At 38.0% G+C, this 25,173-nt stretch overlaps 1 protein-coding gene across 2 annotated transcripts in view; it reads left to right on the plus strand.

Moving 5' to 3' along the window:
* Nucleotides 1-25,173, plus strand: part of EFCAB5 (EF-hand calcium binding domain 5) — a 163,097-nt gene that overhangs the window by 63,085 nt on the left and 74,839 nt on the right. For both annotated transcript variants that reach the window (XM_045070255.1, XM_045070256.1), the window contains 4 exons: nucleotides 10,889-11,045; nucleotides 13,377-13,425; nucleotides 16,745-16,815; nucleotides 23,009-23,164. In XM_045070255.1, the coding sequence (XP_044926190.1) occupies nucleotides 10,889-11,045; nucleotides 13,377-13,425; nucleotides 16,745-16,815; nucleotides 23,009-23,164 (433 nt within the window). The remainder of the gene's footprint in view (nucleotides 1-10,888; nucleotides 11,046-13,376; nucleotides 13,426-16,744; nucleotides 16,816-23,008; nucleotides 23,165-25,173) is intronic.

Below are 25,173 nucleotides of genomic sequence, written 5' to 3' on the forward strand. Positions count from 1 at the left end.
GTGTGAGGTGGTATCTCATTGTGGTTTTGATTTGTATTTCCCTGATGCCAAGTGATGTGGAGCACTTTTTCATGTGTCTGTTGGCCATCTGAATGTCTTCTTTGCAGAAATGTCTGTTCATGTCCTCTGCCCATTTCTTGATTGGATTATTTGTTCTTTGGGTATTGAGTTTGATAAGTTCTTTATAGATTTTGGACACTAGCCCTTTATCTGATATGTCATTTGCAAATATCTTCTCCCATTCTGTCAGTCTTTTGATTTTGTTAACTGTTTCCTTTGCTGTGCAGAAGCTTTTGGTCTTGATGAAATCCCAATAGTTCATTTTTGCTCTTGCTTCCCTTGCCTTTGGCGATGTTCCTAGGAAGATGTTGCTGTGGCTGAGGTCGAAGAGGTTGCTGCCTGTGTTCTCCTCAAGGATTTTGATGGATTCCTTTCTCACATTGAGGTCCTTCATCCATTTTGAGTCTATTTTCGTGTGTGGTATAAGGAAATGGTCCAATTTCATTTTTCTGCATGTGGCTGTCCAATTTTCCCAGCACCATTTGTTGAAGAGGCTATCTTTTTTCCATTGGACATTCTTTCCTGCTTTGTCAAAGATTAGTTGACCATAGAGTTTTGGGTCTATTTCTGGGCTCTCTATTCTGTTCCATCAATCTATGTGCCTGTTTTTGTGCCAGTACCATGCTGTCTTGATGATGACAGCTTTGTAATAGAGCTTGAAGTCTGGAATTGTGATGCCACCAACTTTGGCTTTCTTTTTCAATATTTCTCTGGCTATTCGAGGTCTTTTCTGGTTCCATATAAATGTTAGGATTATTTGTTCCATTTCTTTGAAAAAAATGGGTGGGATTTTGATAGGAATTGCATTAAATGTGTAGATTGCTTTAGGTAGCATAGACATTTTCACAATATTTGTTCTTCCAATCCCTGAGCATGGAACATTTTCCCATTTCTTTGTGTCTTCCTCAATTTCTTTCATGAGTACTTTATAGTTTTCTGAGTACAGATTTTAGCCTCTTTGGTTAGGTTTATTCCTAGGTATCTTATAGTTTTGGGTGCAATTGTAAATGGGATTGACTCCTTAATTTCTCTTTCTTTTGTCTTGTTGTTGATGTAGAGAAATGCAACTGATTTCTGTGCATTGATTTTATATCCTGACACTTTACAGAATTCCTGTATAAGTTCTAGCAGTTTTGGAGTGGAGTCTTTTGGGTTTTCCACATATAGTATCATATCATCTGCAAAGAGTGATAGTTTGACTTCTTCTTTGCGGATTTGGATGCCTTTAATTTCCTTTTGTTGTCTGATTGCTGAGGCTAGCACTTCTAGTACTATGTTGAATAGCAGTGGTGATAATGGACGTCCCTGCTATGTTCCTGACCTTATCAAAAAAGCTTTCAGTTTTTCTCCATTGAGAATGATATTTGCAGTGGGTTTTTCATAGATGGCTTTGATAATATTGAGGTATGTGCCTTCTATCCCTACACTCTGAAGAGTTTTGATCAGAAAGGGATGCTGTACTTTGTCAAATGCTTTTTCAGCATCTATTGAGAGTATCATATGGTTTTTGTTCTCTCTTTTATTAATGTGTTGCATCACATTGATTGATTTACGGATGTTGAACCAAACTTGCAGCCCTGAAATAAATCCCACTTGGTCATGGTGAATAATTCTTTTAATGTACTGTTGGATCCTATTGGCTAGTATTTTGGTGAGAATTTTCGCATCTGTGTTCATCAAGGATATTGGTCTGTAGTTCTCTTTTTTGGTGGGATCCTTGTCTGGTTTTGGGATCAAGGTGATGCTGGCCTCATAAAATGAGTTTGGAAGTTTTCCTTCCATTTCTATTTTTCGGAACAGTTTCAGGAGAATAGGAATTAGTTCTTCTTTAAATGTTTGGTAGAGGGGCGCCTGGGTGGCTCAGTGGGTTAAGCTTTCAGCTCAGGTCATGATCCCAGGATCCTGGGATCAAGCCCTGCATTGGGCTCTCTGCTTGGCAGGGAGCCTGCTTCCTCCTCTCTCTCTCTACCTACTTGTGATATCTGTCTGTCAAATGAATAAATAAAATCTTTAAAATAAATACATAAATAGATATTTGGTAGAATTCCCCTGGGAAGCTGTCTGGCCCTGGGCTTTTGTTTGTTTGGAGATTTTTAAAATGTCTGTTTCAATCTCCTTACTGGTTACAGGTCTGTTCAGGTGTTCTATTTCCTCCTGGCTCAGTTTTGGTAGTTTATATGTCTCTAGGAATGCATCCATTTCTTCCAGATTGTCAAATTTGTTGGCGTAGAGTTGCTCATAGAATGTTCTTATAATTGTTTGTATTTCTTTGGTGTTAGTTGTGATTTCTCCTTTTTCATTCATGATTTTATTTATTTGGGTCCTTTCTCTTTTCTTTTTGAGAAGTCTGGCCAGGGGGTTATCAATCTTATTAATTCTTTCAAAGAACCAGCTCCTAGTTTCATTGGTTTGCTCTATTGTTTTTTTGGTTTCTATTTCATTGATTTCTGCTCTGATCTTTATGATTTCTCTTCTCCTGCTGTGTTTAGGCTTTCTTTCTTGTTCTTTCTCCAGCTCCTTTAGGTGTAGGGTTAGGTTGTGTGCTTGAGACCTTTCTTGTTTCTTGAGAAAGGCTTGTACTACTATATATTTTCCTTTCAGGACTGCCTTTGCTGTGTCCCACAGATTTTGAACCATTGTGTATTCATTATCATTTGTTTCCATGATTTTTTTCAATTCTTCTTTAATTTCCTGGTTGACCCATTCATTCTTTAAAAGGATGCTGTTTAGTCTCCATGTATTTGGGTTCTTTCCAAATTTCCTCCTGTGATTGAGTTCTAGCTTTAGAGCATTGTGGTCTGAAAATATGCAGGGAATGATCCCAATCTTTTGATACCAGTTGAGACCTGATTTAGGACTCAGGATGTGAGGTATTCTGGAGAATGTTCCATGTGCACTGGAGAAGAATGTGTATTCTGTTGCTTTGGGATGAAATGTTCTGACTATATCTGTGATGTCCATCTGGTCCAGTGTGTCATTTAGGGCTTTTATTTCCTTGTTGATCTTTTGCTTGGATGATCTGTCCATTTCAGTGAGGGGAGTGTTAAAGTGCCCTACTCTTATTGTATTATTGTTGATGTGTTTCTTTGATTTTGTTATTAATTGGTTTATATAGTTGGCTGCTCCCATGTTAGGGGCATAGATATTTAAAATTGTTAGATCTTCTTGTTGGACAGATCCTTTGAGTATGATATAGTGTTCTTCTTCATCTCTTATTATAGTCTTTGGCTTAAAATCTAATTGATCTGATACAAGGATTGCCACCCCTGCTTTCTTCTGATGCCCATTAGCATGGTAAATTGTTTTCCACCCCCTCACTTTAAATCTGGAGGTGTCTTCGGGTCTAAAATGAGTTTCTTGTAGGCAACATATAGATGGGTTTTGTTTTTTTATCCATTCTGATACCCTGTGTCTTTTGATTGGGGCATTTAGCCCATTAACATTCAGGGTAACTATTGAGAGATATGAAGTTAGTGCCATTGTATTGCCTGTAAGGGAACTGTTACTGTATATTGTCTCTGTTACTTTCTGATCTACTACTTTTAGGCTCTCTCTTTGCTTAGAGGACCCCTTTCAGTATTTCCTGTAGCGCTGGTTTGGTGTTTGCAAATTTTTTCAGTTTTTGTTTGTCCTGGAAGTTTTTATCTCTCCTTCTATTTTCAATGATAGCCTAGCTGGATATAGTATTCTTGGCTGCATGTTTTTCTCATTTAGTGCTCTGAATATATCATGCCAGCTCTCTCTGGCCTGCCAGGTCTCTGTGGATAAGTCTGTTGCCAATCTAATATTTTTACCATTGTATGTTACAGACTTCTTTTCCCGGGCTGCTTTCAGGATTTTCTCTTTGTCACTGAGACTTGCAAATTGTATTATTAGGTGACAGGGTGTGGACCTATTCTTGTTGATTTTGGGGGGGGGGTTCTCTGCACCTCCTGGATTTTGATGCTTGTTCCCTTTGCCAATATCAGGGAAATTCTCTCCAATAATTCTCTCCAATATACCTTCTGCTCCCCTCTCTCTTTCTTCTTCTTCTGGAATCCCAATTATTCTAATGTTGTTTCATCTTATGGTGTCACTTATCTCTCAAATTTTCCCCTCGTGGTCCAGTAGCTGTTTGTCCCTCTTTTGCTCAGCTTCTTTATTCTCTGTCATTTGGTCTTCTATATCGCTAATTCTTTCTTCTGCCTCATTTATCCTAGCAGTGAGAGCTCCATTTTTTATTGCACCTCATTAATAGCTTTTTTTATTTCAACTTAGTTAGATTTTAGTTCTTTTATTTCTCCAGAAAGGGCTTTTATATCTCCTGAGAGGGTTTCTCTAATATCTTCCATGCCTTTTTCAAGCCTGGCTAGAACCTTGAGAATCATCATTCTGAACTCTAGATCTGACATATTACCAATGTCTGTATTGATTAGGTCCCTAGCCTTCGGTACTGCCTCTTGTTCTTTTTTTTGTGTTGAATTTTTCCGTCTTGTCATTTTGTCCAGATAAGAGTATATGAAGGGGCAAGTAAAATACTAAAAGGGTGGCAAAGACCCCAGGAAAATACGCTTTAACCAAATCAGAAGAGATCCCAAATCACGGGGGGGGGGGCGGGTAGAAAGGGGATAAAAAGAGGTTCAGGAAAAAAAAAAGAAACAAATAAAGAAAAAATATAAAAAAATATAAAAAGAAATATATATATATATTTATATATAAATAAATATATATATAAAATATATATTTATATATATATATTTATATATATAAAAAAATATATATATTATATATATATATATATTAGATAAACTAGTTAGAAAACATTAAAAAAAGAAAAGGGTAAAAGTTAAAAAAAAATTACCAGCAGAAGAAAAAAAATTGAAAAAAAAATTAAATTAACTTCAAGACTAAGTTAAAAAAAATTTAGCAGAAGAAGAAAAAAAATTGAAAAAAAAATTAAATTAACTTCAAGACTAAAAATCATGGGGAGAAATCCATGAGCTCTGTGCTTTGCTTTCTCCTCCTCTGGAATTCTGCTGCACTCTTTGGTATTGAACCTGCACTCCTTGGTAGGTGAACTTGGTCCTGGCTGGTTTTCTTGTTGATCTCCTGGGGGAGGGGCCTGTTGTGGTGATTCTCAAGTGTCTTTGCCCCAGGCGGAATTGTACCACCCTTACCAGGGGCAGGGCTGAGTAATCAGCTCAGGTTTGCTTTCGGGAGCATTTGTTCCCTGAATGTTTTCCATAGAGTTCCAGAGGATGGGAATGAAAATGACGGCCTCCCAGTCTCTGGCTTGGAGGAGCCGAGAGCTCGGGGCCTCACTCCTCAGTGCGCCCTCAGAGAATATGCCCAATTACTCCCATCTCCCTGGCCTCCTGTCGCGCTCTGAGCTCACTGAGCCTGCGACTGGTTCAAGGTAACCCCAAGCTGAGAGCTCACTCCTCGGCTCTGTCTCTGTAGTCGGCTTCCCTGTTCTAATACCTGTAAGCTCTGTGACACTCAGACACCCCCAATCCTTCTGTGACCCTGTGGGACCTGAGGCCACGCTGACCCTGCGTGGGCTTCACCCAGTTTAGCCTCTGGAGGATGTAACTCAGCAGAACAGACTTTTAAAAGTCCTGATTTTGTGCTCCGTTGCTCCACCGCTTGCGGGGAGCCGGTCCCTCCCCACCTCCATCTATCTTCCTGTTGCTTTGGATTCACTTCTCCGCCAGTCCTACCTTTCAGAAAGTGGTTGATTTTCTGTTTCTAGAATTGCTGTTCTTCTTCTCTTCAATCTCCTGTTGGATTTGTAGGTGTTTGCAATCTTTAGATAAGCTATCTAGCTGATCTCCTGCTGCCTGATGTAGTCTCAGCCTGCTACTTCTCCGCCATCTTGACTCCTCTCCATATCGGTGTTTTATATGTCATTCCTGCTGTATCGTTCTTCTTCCTCTTCATTTTATGTTACCAATTCTTTCTGGTTTAGCTCATACACCATTTCACTGTGAAATTGTTCTCTTATATGCTCTCTCATTGCCTCGTGTGTTTCTCCTGGACTGCATTGATCACAGTTGTAATGGTTGTTTCCCCTGCTATAATGTAAGCCAGGAACTATAAGCCATATTCATCTTCACATCTCTAGTATCTAATGTTGCTTTATGTAAGTAAAGCTCAATAAATATTTGTCAAATGAATTAATGAACTTATTCTAATCCTGTTTTTGCTATCATGATGAAAGCTTTCTTGTGTGTGTGTTTTGCTTTTTTGATCTTGTCTTTAGATACATATGATTATTATAAAATATGTCTTAATTTGGGGTAATTGAGCATTTAATTTTGAAGTCTTTGGAATTAACTATCAGTATTTAATGGAGAAGCTATGATAAATACTTTTCATCATTTTACAAAAGTCTAAATAGGTGTAATCTGTTCAAATATCATTGATTAACGAGTTACTTACATTTTTTCTTAGTAAGATATATGTTGAATATACAAAATATTAGAATTAAGTAAGTATAATAATTAAGTAGATACATGTCATATATGGATTGTTATAGGAATACTCATCACGGAAATAATATAGACATCTTCCAGCAATGGCAAGAAGTCTAGTTTAGCTTTTTGAAACTAAGATAACCAGAACTTAAAAGCCAACAAACAAAAACTGAATTTATTAACTTTCCAGGCAAGGCAATATACAGCAATGAAGAATTCACTGACTAGTTTTCAGAGGGTGAAAATTCAGAAATTTTAAAAAGTGTTTTAAAACTTTTAAATTTAAAAAGTGTTTTAAGGGCGCCTGGGTGGCTCAGTGGGTTAAGCCGCTGCCTTCGGCTCAGGTCATGATCTCAGGGTCCTGGGATCGAGTCCCACATCGGGCTCTCTGCTCGGCAGTGAGCCTGCTTCCTCCTCTCTCTCTCTCTCTCTGCCTGCCTGCCTCTCTGCCTACTTGTGATCTCTCTGTGTCAAATAAATAAATAAAATCTTTAAAAAAAAAGTGTTTTAAAAAGTGAAAATTCAGAAATTTTAAAAAGTTTTTTAAAAAGTTTAAAAAGAGATTTATAATGTTTATACTTATAACAATGGAAAACTATCACACTGTATAGGACAGAATGAATCCATAGGTTAGTACATGATTGATTAAAACAAATCCCGTTATTCAGCAGTCTGAAAAGAGTCTTCAATTAGGTCCAGTTGGTGGTATACTGGGTACACTCAAAATTTATGGTCAGTTCTCCACATAAGCTAGTTAGAACTGATTCTTGATGAAATACAACATTAAGTTTTAATAAAATAAAGGCAAATGCTGCTATAAGAGGAAGATGTTCCTTGTACTGCTTGGATGAATGAATAGAATTTGGATTATCGTAACTAGGAGGGGAACATTTTTACTTCTATTTTTTTTTTTTGGTGGGGGATGGGGAAGGACAGGTAGAGGAAGAAGAGAGAATCTTAAGCAGGCTCCATGCCCAGCATGGATCCCAACATGGAGCTTGATCTCAAAACCCTGAGATCATGACCTAAGCCCAATTCAAGAGTCGGATGCTTAACCAACTGAGCCACCCAAGTGCTCCTACATCTATTTTGTAATCAGTTAGATTTATACTGTGCCTTTCTTTAAAACATCTCAAAAACACTTATTAAGATGGGGAAGATTTTCTTATTTAGCTTTTGCTACACAACAAAATGCCTCAAAACTTGGTGGCCTAAATCAATAGTAATTTATTGGCTCATGATTTTGCCGGTTGATAACTTTGGGCTGAGCTTATGGCTCACTTCTGCTCCACATCATATCACTTGAACTCACTCATACACTGAAGTAAGATGTTGGCTGTTTACAAAAGTTATGGCAATAACTGGATCATCATCCAGCAGGCTAGCATAGGCCCAGTGCCAACATGGTGGTGGAAGGTACTCTAAGGTCAACAAAATAGGGCTAGCTCTGATGTTCAAACATTTTTCTTTTTCTTTTCTTTTATTTTTCCACGTTTGTTGTGATATAATTGTTAACATTTTTCAACTTTTTGCATGCATCATGTTTGCTAATGACCCATTAGCCAAAGCAAGTCAGTTGGCCACAGCCAGACACAAAGGATGCAGAAATAGATTCTCTCAATGAGAGGAGCTGCAAATCAGGTTGCCTACAAATGGACATGTGCACAGGAATGGAAAGAATTTGTGACCATTTTTGCATTTTACCATGTTTTAAATGTGGATTTATACTTAGATCTGCTTGTAGTTTATGTCTACCCTACATTATGCAAAGAATTTCGAATGCTATAAAGTTCTGTTGATTGATGTACATATATATCCTCATGAGATAATGCAGACCACAGAAGAGAAATTTTATTCACTCCTGAATGAGTTACATAATCAACTTAAAATCCATTTGGATTATAATTGGAGTCTCATGTACAGTAGCCCTGAAATACAAACTAGCCTTTGTTTCTTAACGAGAGGGAGGAAATGATGTCTGAGCAGAGACCTAAAGGATGTAGAGGATCTGGGGAAACAAAGAGAAGGAGAAAAGTATTTTAGGCAGATGGAAACATGACAGAAACCCAGGTTTGTTGATCCATTTTTATATTTCACTGATTGGTACACATGAGAATTTGGAGATACCCAGTACTTATTATGCAATATTGTTTACTTTTCTTGTTCTGCATTGGACCCTAAGCTTTATAATGGCAATTCATAGCAGGTACCCAAGAAATGTTTGCATAATGAATGAGTAACTGATTGACTTAGTGAGTAACTGAGTGTTTGAATGAAGAAAGGTACAGACAAAGAATAGAAAGTCATGCAAGAATGAAGATAGTGGGGGTGCCTGGGTGGCTCAGTGGGCTAAAGCCTCTGCCTTTGGCTCAGGTCATGATCCCAGCATCCTGGGATCGAGCCCTGCATCGGGCTCTCTGCTCAGCAGGAAGCCTGCTTCCCCCTCTCTCTCTCTGCCTGCCTCTCTGCCTACTTGTGATCTCTGTGATCTCTGTCTGTCAAGTAAATTAATAAAATCTTAAAAAAAAAAAAAGAATGAAGATAGTGGGTGCCTGGGTGGCTCAGTTGGTTAAGTGTCTGCCTTTGGCTCAGGTTGTGATCCCATGGTCCTGTGATGGAGCCCACACTGGACTCCCTGCTTGGCAGTTGTGGAGGAGAGGGGAGTCTGCTTCTCTCTCTACTCTCCCTTGCTTGTGATATCTTTCTCTCTCTCTCGTAAATAAAATATATATTTTTTAAGAATGCAGTTAGAAATTGGGGAGAATGCTGTATAGAGAGATGGAAAGGAAAAGGAGGACAGAGAGAGAAGGAGAGGAAGAGATAGGTAAGGCAGCAGAGGGAGAAAGAGTGGTGGACAGACTGGAGAGCCAACAGAGAAGGGACTGGTGGAACTGAGATCAGTGGTGGAGCTTTGGCTGCTTCTCATTTGCATCAGAGAAACTTAGCACTTCCTTTAAAATCCTAATTTATCTTCCAGCAGCTCAGAAACAGGTCCTTGTGTACTATTAAGCCACTTCCATATTTTTTTTCAAGCTTCAAAGTTTATTTTTGAAGGCCTGTTTACCTTGAGAATTTTGAAGTCCTTATATGGGCATAATAAAGAAATGACAGATTTTGATTGATTCTCTTGGATTATTAGAGGTATCCAATTTGCTTGTCCTAACTGAAAAGTCTTTTGCATTTCCAAATCTGTCAGATCACCTTAGTCTTTTTTCTTTGAAAGATGAAGACCTGCTTTAAACAAATTGTATTTGAAACCAGCAGCTATTTTGATTATTCTGAGTCATTTTGGTGTTTCAATCAAAACCAGCTCAGGGGTTTTGAAGTCCTAATAGGGATGATGAATATGGGAAAATTAAAATCATGATACTTTCTCCACTTCCAACCTGAGTGATGTAGCTCTCTGAATATACGGATAACTATTATGCTTAGAGGCTGTCAAAGTGTTTGACTCTAGATATTTAAAGGAAACATATATTTCTAGACAGAAATCAAAAGTTTGAGCCGAGGCATCAGAATCACCTAAGATGCTGGTTATAAATGCAGCTTCTAGCTTCTACTCTAGACTTGGAATTAGAATCTTTCCAGATGATTTCTGTGTCCTGAGAAGACAGAGCCTTATTACTACAAGGCCTTAGTGCATTCAGCTTTGCTTTTAGGTATATGTGGAAGCTTATAGGGCTATTTTTAGCACATCTTACATATTGTATTTTGTTAGTAAAATAAGGCCCACCTCTATAAAAAGTCAAATAATACTAGAAGACAGCCTATGATTTAGCCAAATTCAGTAACTGCTGGGAGGAGGAAGAGTCACTTCAAGCCTAAATCAAGAAAGATCTCATGGGCAGTGGGGGCGGGTGTCTGGGTGGCTCAGTTGGTTAAGAGTTTGCCTTCAGTCCAGGTCATGATCTTAGGGTCTTGGGATCAAGCTTGGAATCAGGCTCTGTGCTCAGCAGGGAGTCTGCTTGTCCCTACCCCTCTCCCTCGGTGCTCTTGCTCTCTCTTTCTCTCTCAAATAAATTTTTAAAATCTTTTAAAAAAAAAAAAGATTTCATGGAGTAAAGACAGGAACAAAGTTTATTTTTTAATTTTATTTTTAAGATTTATTTATTTATTTGACAGAGAGCAAAAGCAAGAGGGGAAGGGGATGAGGAAGAGAGAATCTTAAGCAGACTCCGCATTGATCATGGAGCCCCAAGCAAGCCTGATCTCATGACCCTGAGATCACCAGCTGAGCTGAAATCAAGAGTCAGTGGTTTAACCGATGGAGCCATCCCGGGGCCTCTCTCAAGGCTCTGAATTCTTCTTTTCTGCCATTTGAACAATGTGAATATGTCTGAACTCAATATGTCTTTTATTTCAACATCCTTTAGAATAAGCAAGATGAAGGAGAAGATTAAACAGAAACAGGAACAAAGACAATGCATAACAGAAGTCAAAGTTCAGGTGGCCAATACAAGGAAGCAGGCTCTGCAGGAACAGTTCAGTGAATGGATTGTAGATCCAGAAGGAATGATTCCCCTGGCAGTGGTAAGAAAGGAGGATATTGTGAAGGGTAAGTGGGGCGGGTGATAAGAGGATGACTGCTGCAATATTGAGTGGAGTGCTAAAAATGGACGTCTAAATTTTCAGTCTTGCTGAGGTAAGCTGCTGAATCCTGACCTGTCTAGTCCATGAGAGTTAATTTCTTCAATTTTTTCTTGAGCATTAACAAAAAGAAAAAGATTCTATGTAGATTTCTAAAATATTGACTCTGGCTAATGTACCCAAATTCTTCTTAATGGATAGACATAGCTTTCATTTATTTCTTTGTTTTTGTTGGTTTGTTTGTATGTAGGTGACCAGTCACTTCTGTAGACTAAGAGCATGTGTCTTTTAGATTCAGAAAACAACTGTACTCTAACAGTTATAATCTCAGTGTCTTGAGATGGAGCCCCGGATGGGGCTCCCTGCTCAGCAGGAAGCCTGCTTCTCCCTCTTCCTTTGCAGCTCCCGTTAGTTGTGGGCTTTCTTTCTCTTTCTGACTCTCTCTGTCAAATAAATAAATAAATAAAATCTTTTTTTTTAAATGGGTAAAATACCCGAATACTTCACCAAAGACATACAGATGGCAAGTAAGCATATAAAAACATGCTACACATTTGTCATCAAGGAAATGAAAGTTAAAACAGTGAGATACCACCACACACCTATCAGAATGGTCAAAATCTGGAAACCCGACAACACCAAATGCTGACCAAGATGCACAACCACCGGTGGGAATTGTTGGTGATGACGCAAAATGGTATAACCACTTCGGAAGACAGTTTGCAGTTTCTTATAAAACCAAACGTACTCTTACTATACGATTCAACTACCATGATTATTGGTATTTAGCTGAAGGAGTTGGAAACTAATGTCCACAGAAAAACCTATATGTGGATGTTTAGAGTAGCTTTTTTCATAATTGCCAACACTTGGAAATACCAAGATTTCTCTCAGTAGTTGAAAGGATAAATAAACTGTGGTACATCCAAACAATGGAATATTATTCAGCACTAAAAAGAAATGAGCTTAAAAAATAATACTAAAATAAAAATGAAAATAAATGAGCTATCAAGCATGAAAATACATAGAAGAACTTTAAGTGTGTATTATTAAGTGAAAGGGGCCAATGTGAAAAGGCTATATATTGTATGATTCCAACTTTATGACATTCTGGAAAAGGCTAAAACTGTGGAGACAGTGAAAAGAGCAGTGATGAAGGAATGAAGGCAGAAGGAGTGATGAATAGGCAGAACACAGAGGATTCTGAGTATGATGAAACAATTCTGTATGGTACAATAATGATGGAGGATACACATCATGATACATTTGCCAAAATCCATTAAAATGTACAACATCAAGAGTGATTCCTAACATAAACTATGGAATTTGGGTGATGATGCTTCATGGAGGTTCATTGATTGTAATGAATGCACCACTGTGGTAGGGAACACTGATAGTGGGGAAGCTGTGTATGTGGTGGGGGGGCAGGGATTATATGGAAACTCACTGTACTTTCTGCTCAGTTTTTCTGTGAACCTATAGCTGCTCTAAAAAAAATCAAGTCTACCTTTTAAATTTTTTTTTAATTTTAATTTTAAATTTTTTAAAAAGATTTTTATTTATTTGACAGACAGAGATCAGAAGTAGGCAGAGAGGCAGGCAGAGAGACGGAGATGAGGAAGTAGGTTCCCCGCCAAGCAGAGAGCACAGTATGGGTCTCAATCCCAGGGCCCTGGGATCACGAGTGAAGGCAGAGGCTTTAACCCACGGAGCCACCCAGGCACACCAAGTCTACCATTTTTAAAGTAAGCTCTATCCCCAGGGTGGGGCTTGTACTCACGACATGGAGATTTGAGTTGCAAGCTCTACAAACTGAGCTAGCCAGGGACCCCTCAAATCTATTTTTTAAAAATGGACCAAGAAGAACTCAGGAATTTTGTTTTTTAGTAACTGAAGAACAAGGAATTATAAAGGATTCTTTGGATTGCCAAGCTGGTTGCCAAAGATACCCAGTGTCTGAGGGTTGCTAGAAATGACCTTGGAGAGGACAAAATAAGATCACTCTCCGTATCCTACTTCCCACAAAGAATATTCTCAGTGGGAATCATTGAAGATATATAGGAAAAAACATTTGCTCTACCTTGAAGTAGTCTATGAAGTAAATGTTAATTTAACTATCGTTATATAGCTATTTGTATAGTTAACTATTTCTGTCCCTGGCTTAGAAGGATTACTCAAGACTTAAACAGAAAGCCACTAGATGGTTTTTAGTCTAAAACACTAAATATATGGCAATTGAGATTTAATACATGGTCTATTTTCTTTGATTTGCAGATTCAGAATGTTCTTCATGAATTTTTTCAGAATCCAGACTTCCATCTTGGTAAACTTGCCTATTTCTGTTTTCCCCTCTTTTATAAGGATGGAGGGAGGTGAGGGGACAGATGCTGGATTAAGATGAAGAGTGAATATTGAGATTTATGTTATTCAAAGTTCTTATACATGTACTTTGCTTCTTTTGCTCTTGCCAGATGGAGAATGTAGAAAAACAGAAAAGCAAGCAGTGATTTTTGATCCTTTTAGTCGAGTGCTCCATTTTATTGTAAATAATCTGTACTATCCCTTTATCATCCCATCAAGTTCCTAGAAAATATTACATACATACACAGAATTTTAAAAAGAGAGGTATAATGTCCTAATTGTGATATAAAGGAAAAATACAAGGAAAGACATAAGAAACTGATATGGACTGTATTTCAATGCATAAATGTTTGGTTATTACCTCACTAGAAGACATAATGTATCAGACATTTGTACTTATTTATAATGAATGTTTAGACATAAGAAAAGTAAAATTATATCCAATTGACCATTTTCTTTGTATTTGACGTTTTGAAGTAAGGGCAAAATGAAATATATATGTATATACATATATATTCCCCATAAACAGGAGAGCTACAAATGCAGACTGGCACAGGTGTGTTGTACTGGATTTCAGACACAAGTTACGACATTATCTCCCATTATATAATTTTCTGAAATGGTGGACAACTCTTGGAAAAGTTTCAGAAGGAAGCAAGTACAATCTACTCTCAAATTTCCATAGTAGTTACAGTCTTAGAAAACCTAACAATAAAAAATATACTCGTGTTTATATGTAAGATAGTTTCTAGACTCAAATTTATTCTAAGCAGATTTATCACCTATTTGAGAGAAAGAGAGAAAGCAAGAACAGGGGGAGGGGCAGAGGCAGGAGAGAATCCTCAAGCAGACTTCCCGCTGAGTGTAGAACCCAACACAGGGCTTCATCCTGGGACCCCAAGATCACCTGAGCAAAATCAAAAGTCAGACGCTCAACCAACTGAACCCCCCAGGTGCCTCAGGAATTTCAGGATTTCTGACTCTACCCTTACGCCCCATCACTGTGCCAACAAAACCTCTGGGGAAGTAGGTTCAACAAATTTAACTACAAATTTCCACCATGCTCACTGGGGGTAGAGGAGGGTAGTACTACAACTACAGAGAACCACAGATTTTGATGCTTTTATTTCCAGAATTGTTTCCTCATATGAGATTAAGCAAAAAATTCTGACTTTTAGGGGCATCTGGCTGGTTCAGTTGGAAAAGCATGTGATTCTTGATCTTGGCAGTTTGAGTTGGAGCCCCACATTGGGTGTAGAGATTATTTTAAAAATAAATAAACTTTAAAAAATTCTGACTTGTAGAATAAAGCACTAGAGTTTAGGTCCTGAGATTATACATCATTTATATCAAATGATTTTTTTTTCAGTTGATTTTTGACCACCATTACATCAATAACAATAGATTGTCAGAAATCTATTTTCACTTTTAAAAAATAAAATATGCTTTCCATCTTCCTGATCATTGGTCCCCAAACATGATTTGGGCCTTGCTGACAAACCTTTCTCCCACATGTTCACAGCCTATCCAAAATCTAGAATTCTTCATAGTTAGCACAACCTCGACTCCTCTTTCAGAAATTCTTTGAGATAACTTCTTTTATTCATTTACTTTTTGCTGAAAGTTCAGAGGAGTGAGGGAAGAGAGCTCTATTTGAGACTGTGGTAAAAATTAGAGAAATTCCAAACCATTCTAGTTGACAGTAATTTTTTTTCTCCTCTCACCTCCTTTAATACCTCAGATTTCCTGTACCATTCATTCATTCATTCATTCATTCAACATTTATTAAACCCTCACCTGGTTCCAGATACTGTGATGGGGTAGAGGATGCAAAGAGGACTAATGCGTCTTTCCTTTCCTTAGGTTCCTCAAAGTCCAGCCAGGGGACAGACACATACACTTAATAATAGCTTGTACCATTAGAAACCAGTGTGGCTTGCATAATCTTCCAGAGCTTGGGGGGAGGTCTGGGATGAGGTTAACAGCATCTAGTGCATAAGCTTATACTAAAGTGTATGTAATCTTCTTATGACAATAACTGATATCTCATAATAAGCAGTTACAAAAACTAAGAGTGAGTAAAGAATCTTCTATGTACCAGCCCATGACAGGCAGGAAGGTTTGGGGTTAGAAGTAGGAGAGGAAGCCAGTGCTTTCATCATGAACTTTTACACAATTTGTGTTTGGTTTTTGTTAAGGTCAATAAAGATTACATAATTGTCACATCAAAACGAGGTTTAAAAAAATCTTTATTGGAACTAACTGCCATATTTACCATTATTTCTCACTCTGTTATTTATGAAACTCCTTTTTTGTTGGCTTTTGTGATACCATTTTCTCTTGATTTTTCATCGATCACTGATTGCCTCTTAGCTTTTTTGTTTCTTGGTTCTTCTTTTATTTGTACCTTAAATGTTTTCAGTTTTCTTTTTGTATCTACTATCATTTCACACATTATACACACTACCTGGGTTCTTATTTAAACCCATGACTTGAGCTGATGACTCATCAGTATGTCTATATTCCCATTGCAACCCTTCCCGCTGAGCTCCCAGACCTATAGGAAAAGATCTACAAGGTGAATGATGAAGTGAAAAAAAAAAAGTTGTGGATCAGTATGTTCACATATATGTGTAGAAAAACAAAAAAAAAATTATGTTATAAGAAAAAATACCTAGAAAGGTTGCTGGAAGGGTGTCAACAAATGAGTGACAGTGGTTCCTTCTGGGGCAGCGGTGGGGAAGGGGAAGTGAGAATGATAGTGGGCAGCAGGGTAAAAGGGAGCTATTCAAGTTTTGCTGCTTATGCTTTTGTACTATTTGCATCTTTTACTAAAAGAACATATTTGTATATTGTTCATTTAATAAACATTAAAGACAAAATATTTAAAAAGAAAGTTTGTAGAAGTATTGTGCTTTAGGACCTGCTTCTGTAAATGCTAGCACAAACCAACACAGTTGTTCTTGTAGTCTTTTTTATACTATGGATGTCATATTTGTTTTTGCTTTATCTCAAGCTGGTCATTAAAAATGTACACCTGTCTATTTCAGGGTTTGGGTTGCTTGGTCAAATAAAAGCCAGGAAAAGTAATAATTGTGTAGTAATTGGAATGTTACCCAACTACATATCATTTGCTTTATTATAAATATTGATGTATATTAAGATAGATGTTAATTAAGAAATAATTTTATGTTCTTCTTTTAAAGTGCTATAAGATGAATATGAAATAAGAATGTATTATAACCAAACTAACCAGCAAATAACTTTTATTCCATAATTAGAAGCATGTTGTCAAAAATTGGATATTGCTGACTCAATGGAACCAAGGTTGAACAAAATGGAATTTATAGAAGTAAGAAGTTACATTATTCATTATTTAAATCAAATTATTTTGCATGGGCATTACATACACATTAACTTAGAATGAAGTTAAAACACACTAACTTATTTCTATTCTAAGATGAAATATTATTTTATTTTATTTTAACTTTTCTGAAGTTAGGGTATATCTTATAATCAAAGGCATTTTACAGTTTCTTTCAATTATTGGTACTCATGATGTGAAAGTGAGAAAAACTTTCACTCACACCTTCAGTTAAGATCGAGAAAAGCCAGTTTCTTTTTCTATTGCATTTTAGATAAAGAAGCCTAAAAGTTATAAACCATTTCCTTTAGACCAGGTATTGTCCTAAGCTATTCATATATTAACTCAGGTAATGCTCTCAGTAATCCTTATTTTTATTTTTATAAACGAAGACACTTAAGGTGCAAATTGGTTAAGTAACTTGCACAAGGTGTCATAATTAGTGAAGCTGGACAAATTTGTACTCAGGAAGTTTGGTTTCAAAATCTACATAATATTTCATCTGAAAAAATATAGGATTACTTTTGTCTTAGGATTATATTAGGATAAGCAAAAGGAGCAATTTAATGGTACCAGAGTCGTGTTTTATAGTTTACCTAGAATTGTTAAAATGTCCATAATTTTTAAAATGACAGTCCCACAAATAGCTGTGTGCTCCTCTCCAAAGGGGGGAAAAAAAAAAGTTTCTGTACGTTGTTTTGAACTTGGAACCCATTTTCCAAATAGAAGCTATATTTTATGTAGTGGCTGAGGTCTGTGGTTTATCTTATTTTTGTATTATTTTTTTAAAGTAGGCTCCACACCCATCATGGAGCCCAATGCAGGGCTTGAACACACAATCCTGAGTTCAAGACCTGAGCTGAGGGGTGCCTGGGTGGCTCAATCGGCTAAGTGTCTGACTTCGGTTTGGGTCATGATCCGGGGTCCGAGGATCAAGCTCCGTGTCAGGCTCTCTGCTCTGTGGGGAATCTGCTTTTCCCACCCCCTCTGCCCCTCCCCCTGCTTGTGCTTTCTCTCTCTCTCTCTCTCTCTGTCTCTCAAATCAATCAATCAATCAATTTAAAAAAAAAAAAAGAGCGTACCGGAGATCAACAGTTGGACACTTAACCAACTGAGCCACCCAGGTGCCCCAGGGGTCTGTGGTTTGAATGTGCCTGAAATGGAATTCTTAACACAAGTGACTATTTCTGTGTGGAAAATGCTATCTGGAGAAGGCATCACAATGCACTACCAGGGAAAGGAATGTTCTTATCTCCCACTAGTGATAACTACATACAAGACTTTTAGCATGGCCAGAGTTTATGGAATGAAGGGTAAAGATGGCCTCAAGCAGAGGAGAAATTCCAAAGACTCCAGACTGAGGAACTAAGGGAGGGTGATCTCTCATCTTTGTAGATCATCTTTCCCTACCTCTGGGAGCTCCAGAGGTTGTCATACTGCTGTTTCTGTTGATAGTATCAGATGGCTCTGGCCTGGGTTATATTCCTTGCCTGGTGTAATTTCAAGGTTAACTCCCCAAACTCTTGCCTCCAAAGTTGTAACAAAGTATAGCTTTCTCAAATGAGAGTGAAGTCTTTTAAAGGACTATTCTCTAGGGCAGCATAACCTGCTTATCGGTTCTTCTCACTCTAGGCACCAGAATTCTGACTCAAATTGTAATTTGTGTTCATCGTCATTCCCAGTTATCTATTACAGACAAAAGTCTTTATCATGTGAATCTATAAATACAAGTGGATTGAGAATGGATGAATGCATACCATAGAAAAGAACTTTGTACTATTTGTCCCATGTGTGGTTGTCCAATGGGATGGTAATGGAAAGATGCCTCACACGCAGTTATAGGCTGTAAAGTTTCTCTTCAGGCAAAGGATTTAATATTCACAGAGATGTCCTGTTACATACAAAGCAGGACACAACACAGCGTGCTTCCAAACAGAGGTTCCCCAAAGTTTTCCACAGGAATTAGACAATTGGCATGGATCAATGGTTTAGATTTTTAAACCATCCTGGTTTGCCCGCACCCCAGGGGTTTCTTAGAACATGGGACTCTCAGTGCTGAAACTAGGAAAGTCCCAGGCAACCTGAGGCAGGTGGCCACTCTCACTGAAGAACTTGTTTTGCTTTGATCTTATCCCCCACCTGATCATCGTGAAGATGCAGGCCACACATCCACCTGCTCACCAGGGCAAGTGAAAGCAATCTAACACCTTGTTTACTGTGGGACTGGGTAGAACGAGGGTCAGTTTCCCAGGAGCATCCTTCAGCAGGCCTGGGCTTCAAGCTGTCTAAAGTCTGCATCTGAATTATTTAAGGGCTTAAGAATAATCATATGCAGGGGAGCCTGGGTGGCTCCATTGGTTAAGTGTCTGCTTTTGGCTCAGGTTATGATCCCAGGGTCCTGGGATCAAGTCCCCGCATCAGGCTCCTTACTCAGCTGGGAGTCTGCTTCTCCCTCTTCCTCTGCTATGTGCTCCCTCTCTCTGTCAAATTTAAAAAAAAAGGAATAATTATATGCAAAAACTAGAAATACTATTCAGTGGGATTCAGATATTAACTGTGGATTCTGTGACACTAAGGAACCGGTGCAGGGGTTAATAAGGGCCATGTCTCTGCCTGAATTCTCTTCTCTAGGACTGAGTCCATTCTTGCTCCACACTGGTCGGCTTCAAGATAATCAGTCTCTCATGCTCAGTTGTTTTATACCAGTCACACAGTCTGAGGCCTTCAAACTTATGTGGCTCAAAGTTGACATTTTAAGCAGAGAGGCTTCATCAAAATTACTCAAAGATTGTGGCTTTCCTGTAATGTGTTCTGCTCAACCCAAGCTGTACATTTCCCCCAAAATGGAATGTATCCGAGTGGCTCTCTATTCTGTTATTTGTGATTTGCATTTTGTAGTTTTTGCTGTTTTGTTCTGCTTTGTTTCTCTTGTACTTTGAGCTATGGCAGGGGAGGACAGAAGAAGGAAGAATGATGACTTTAGGGGAGGTGTAGGTAGAAGCAGCAATATGCTGTGAACACTGACTGAGGAAGCCTTGGGGTGAAATGAGCAAATTCTAAACCAGGGAAATGGGAAGGTCTATGGTAAACTATCCTCCAAGGTGTGTGCCTTCATAGGTGGTCTTTAACCATAAGAAATACATAAAGGAGTTTAACGATCAGCAAATCCTAATTGCCAGTTTTCTAGGGCTACCACAACAAGGTCCTGGGTGACTTAAACCTCAGGAACTTAATTTCTCACAGTAGAAGTCCAAGACAAGGTATTGGCAGGGTTGGTTTCTTCTGAGGGCCCCCTCCTTGGCTTATAGGTGGTTATCTTTTCCCTGTGCCTTCACATGGTCTTTCTTCTGCACATGTCTGTGTCCAAATTTCCCCTTCTTATTAGAACACTGGTCGTATTAGCTAATGACCCCCCTAATGAGCTCATTTTAATTTAATTACCTCTTTAAAGATCTTATCTCAAGGGCACCTGAGTGGCTCAGTCGGTTAAGTGTCTGCCTTTGGCTCAAGTTATGATCTTGGGGTCCTGGGATGGAGCCCTAAGTCAGGCTCCCTATTCAGCAGAGAGTCTGCTTGTCCCTCTGCCTCTGCCATTCTTCCCTGCTCATGCACACTCTCTTGCTCGCTCTCTCAAATAAGTGAATAAAATCTTTAAAAAATAAAAGACAAAGATCCTATCCCAAAATATAGTCACATTTTGGGGTACTAGGGGTTAGACCTTCAACATGTGAACTCCAACCTGAACCAGAACATTGCCTAAGCTATCTTTCATCAGCAGGGGAAAAATCATGTGTTTCAATCTGTCACTTTTATTATTATTGGATATTGAGTAAGGCCTTTGTTCAATTCATTTGTTAAGCAAATGGTTCTGACTTTTAAAAATAAAAAGACTTAAAGTATATTTATGCTTTGTTGAGTATATAATTAGCATTAATTATTTTTACAAGTTCCCTGAGACTGGAAATCTAATTTTCTAATTTTCTGACCAAATGCTGTATGAACACACTTTTTCTAATTTTCTGACCAAATACTGTATGAACACACTTTTTCAATGATGGATAGCCAGTATAATCTGCGTATTTCAATATTCTATAGTCTTTGTTTGTGAGTATTTCTGAAAATGTTATTACTATCAGGACTTACCAATGCAGTTTGGAAGTTAATACCTAAAGTAGTTAATTTCCAAATACAGTTTCTTTCTATTGCTTTTATATTACCTGCTGCACCAACTCTCAAGTATGTCTACAATTAAATAAGTGTGAATCCCAATGGCCCAGAGCTGTAAAACTTAATAGTAAATACCAGGCTGTTAAGTGTGACATTTACTATATTCTCAAAATTTTGGTTTTCAAGTCAGAAAGGAACAGCCCAGAATTCATCACAATGGGACCCAGCACACGGAGATAGTTTGATTAAGTACAATTCAAATGGTTAGCAGTTCACATAGTTATTAAGTGGAAGGATACTCATAGTTCATTATATTCTTAAATTAATCTAAGCAATAATTTCAAGATTGGTGGATATTAATTGATTTATACCATGGGAGGATAGGAAAACACAAAGGCCCTGTATTTTCACTTTCTTTGTTTTTACAAGAGACACCGGCAAACTTCTGTTACTGTTCTATTTGGAATTTGATCTGTAGTTAGTTGGCAACTGGTAGTCTTCATGTCTTATCGCCCACATTTAGAGAACACAGTCATTCAGAAAACCCATAGGCTCTAAATCCAGAACGTTGAAGTGTCTCTTGGAGAAACAGTTAAACTAATCCTTGGTTTAATAGGATTACCACAACCAGAAAACTCAAATGGCCTTGTGGTCAATTCCCAAAAGCTTAATTCATGTATTAAGGATTAAACAGGATTTTAGGATTCTGGAACAATTAAGAACAGCTGTCCCATGTCATCTATTTCAGTGGTTCTCAACCTTTAGTGAACATAAGAATAACCCAGAGGTTTATTTATTTATTTATTGACTCCAGGGTGGATTTATTTCTAGTTACCATGTATAAAAGTTGGAGGAAGAAGACCCAAGTCTGCCTGTCCCCTTGGTTGGAGCCCACTTTGAATTTCCATACATGGTTTCCACAACTACGTGCCTCCACTAGCTAACGTCACAAGAGTTCTGAGTGTTGGGATATAAGGAAAGAATAACAGTGGAAGTATGCTGGGTTCTCTTTTTTTTTAATTAACATATAATGTATTATTTGCCCCAGGGGTACAGGTCTGTGAATCAATAGGCTGACACATTTCACAGCACTCACCGTAACACATACCCTCCCCAATGTCCATCACCCAGCCATCCTGTCCCTCCCCCCATACCCTCTTGCAACGCTCAGTTTGTTTTGTGAGATTAAGAGTCTCTTATGGTTTGTCTCTGCACACCACCCCACTCCCCTCCCATGCCATCTCTTCCTTAAGAGGGAAAAAGAAAGATTATTTCCCTTCTCCAAGAATCCTGGGGACAACAGTTCTGATCATGTGACATCTCATATTTTTTCTGTTCTGACTCTGCACACTTGTGACTGGAAGGAGCCTGGTTAAGAGCTAGAAGTGTATTTTGCTTCCAGAGGGCTTTTTAGAAAAAAACAGATTCTCAGTCCCACTCCAGAATTTCTGATTCAGTTGGTCTAGAGTAGGGCACCCAAATTTATATTTCTTTTCCTTTTTCTAAAAAAAAATTTGTTTTTTTTTTTCAAATTTCCTTTCAGTGTTCCAGAATTCATTATTTATGCACCACACCACCCACAATCCCCATTTCTTATACTCCAATCATTAAACATAGCTAGTCTTGGAAAAAGCATGGTCTTCTATGCCATACATCAAAAAGAAAACTATATTCAATTTTTAGAACTATTAATGTACAGGCAATGTTTTATAACTGCTGTGAGTTCATACTGTGAGGTGAAAAGTCTGCCCTATATAATGCTGATGTGATCCAGAGGTGAATTTCTCCAAAAATAGCCTTACTGGTGTGTGCTTTTGGGGATTGTATTGGTCACCTCTCTCTGCAGCACAGCTGTAGAGTAGTACTAACATGAAAATGCTTTTATCTATGTGACAAGCAAATGATATGGAAAAAATTGTAGCCAATAATTTGATGTACATTGACTGAATCCTTGGAAAAATCCAAGTAAAGAGCCTATTTTAAATCAACTCATTTATGCTCTTTTTCTGTGCAGTACCTCTCTTCACACATTGCAGACTTTAAAAGTGAAATGTTTGAGAAACTCCTTAAGCACCTTTGTCATTGTGCAGATGAATTCCGGGAGGTCATAAAAATGGACATGCGGAGGCAAATGTTTGCTCAACTCTTCCTGGATTGTGACCATGGGAAGGTAAGATAAGAACCTTAAAACAGTGCTTCTCAAACTATTTTTTTGTGAAGGACCAGTTTTTAGGTTGTAGTTTGGTATGATGATGCTGTTTTTAATTGCTAATCCAGTGTGGACTGAGACTCAATAAAGATGGGACTGCTAGGGGGAAAAATGCACATGCCAAATATAATCCACATTTTTTTAAAGATTTCATTTATTTATTTGAGAGAGAGACAGAGAGAGCACAAACGGGGAGGGTGGGGTAGAGGGAGAGGGGATAAGCAGACTTTCCACTGACTGCGTAGCTGGGCACGGGCTCAGTCCCAGAACCCTGAGACCATGACCTGAGCCAAAGTCAGACTCTCAACTGAACCACCCAGGTGCCCCAGTCCACATTTTTTGATTATCAGATTCAAATCTGATTTATTATCAGCTACTTTCTCAAGTTGTTATAAAATTGTCTAGATACTGTTCTCAGTTTCTATACCTTTCTTTGTCACAGAGTGGTACCAGCCTATAGACTACATCTCACCATTTCACTGTATTTTACAATGCACATCTTGTCTCTAAATCTCTTTCCCATTCATGAATGGGCACTTAAGACTGTTTTTCCTTACTTTCTTTGCTGGTGACTTCCTACAGAAAAGAGGTGTTGGGAATAGGAAGGTTACCACATTTTCTTATGCTGCTACTTAAAACAAGAAAAGTTGATAACTAAAAGTATTTCTAAGAATGGTATTTGGAAGGGTACAAGTAAGCCAGGATACCAAATGGATTTGTAAAAATAGATACAAGCTTTATTATAATATATTTGTGGGGTGCCTGGGTGGCTCAGTCAGTTAAGCATCTGCTTTTGGCTCAGGTCATGATCCCAGGGTACTGGGATCAAGTACCCCATCAGGGTCCTTGCTCAGCAGGGAGCCTACTTTTCCCTCCCCCTCTGTCTGCTGCTCCCCCTGATTGTTCTCTCTCTCTCTCTTTCTCTCTGACAAATAAATAAAATCTTAAAAAAAATACATTTTTATGAACTTAATATTTATCTGTATCCCCAAGTTCCAGAAAAGATTTAAGGATGCTTATTAATTAGATAAAATGCAACAAAGGAACATAGATAGATAAAAAGCAGGATGAGAGAAGAAAAATATGAGAGGATACTAAATGAAGCCCCAAATGTATACTATAATGGCTAAATATTTGTTCTGGGTCATCAACAAGTTTGAATCTAAGCTTCCTAGCAGTGAACGTGAAAAGGGAAACATAACTAAATACTCTATTGACATTGTATGTGAGATAAATGTAAACTGGGAGGGGAAGTACAGATATTGAAGTGCCCTTGCAGCCCAGGAATAAGTCCCACTTGAGTGGTGAATGATTTTTTTAAGGTAAGGTACTGTTGGATTCAGTTTGCTAGTATTTCATTGAAAATTTTTGCATCCATGTTCATCAGAGATATTGGCCTGTAGTTCTCTTTTTTTAGTGGCATTTTAATCTGGTTTTGGTATCAGGGCAATGCTGGCCTCAGAATGGATTTGTTTTCCTTTTCTTTATTTCTTTCGTTCATTCGTTCATTCTTTCCTTCCTTCTTTTCTTCCTCTCTCTCTCTCTCTCTCCCTCCCTCCCTCCCTCCCTTCCTTCCTTCTTTTTTTGAATAGTTTGAGAAGAATAGGGATTGACTCTTCTTAAAATGTTTGGTAGAATTCCCCTGTGAAGCTATCTAGCCTTGGACTTTTTTGGTTTGGGGGATATTTTTTGATTACTGATTCAATTTCTTTGCTGGTTATCAGTCTGTTCAAGTTTTCTATTTCTCCCTACTTCAGTTCTGGTAATGTATATGTTTCTAGGAGTTATCCATTTTTTCTAGATTGTCCAGTTTGTTGGAATATAGTTTTTCATAATAATGTCTTAGGATTCCTTGTATTTCTGTGGTGTTAGTTGTTAGTTCTCCTCTCTCATTTGTGACTTTATTTATATGGGTCCTTTCTCTTTTTGGCAAGTCTGGCTAGGGGTTTATCAATTTTATTAATTTCTTC

The sequence above is a fragment of the Mustela putorius genome, unplaced genomic scaffold (genome assembly GCF_011764305.1).
Source record: "Mustela putorius furo isolate JIRA1106 unplaced genomic scaffold, ASM1176430v1.1 tig00003962_pilon_pilon_pilon, whole genome shotgun sequence".
Lineage (NCBI taxonomy): Eukaryota > Metazoa > Chordata > Mammalia > Carnivora > Mustelidae > Mustela > Mustela putorius.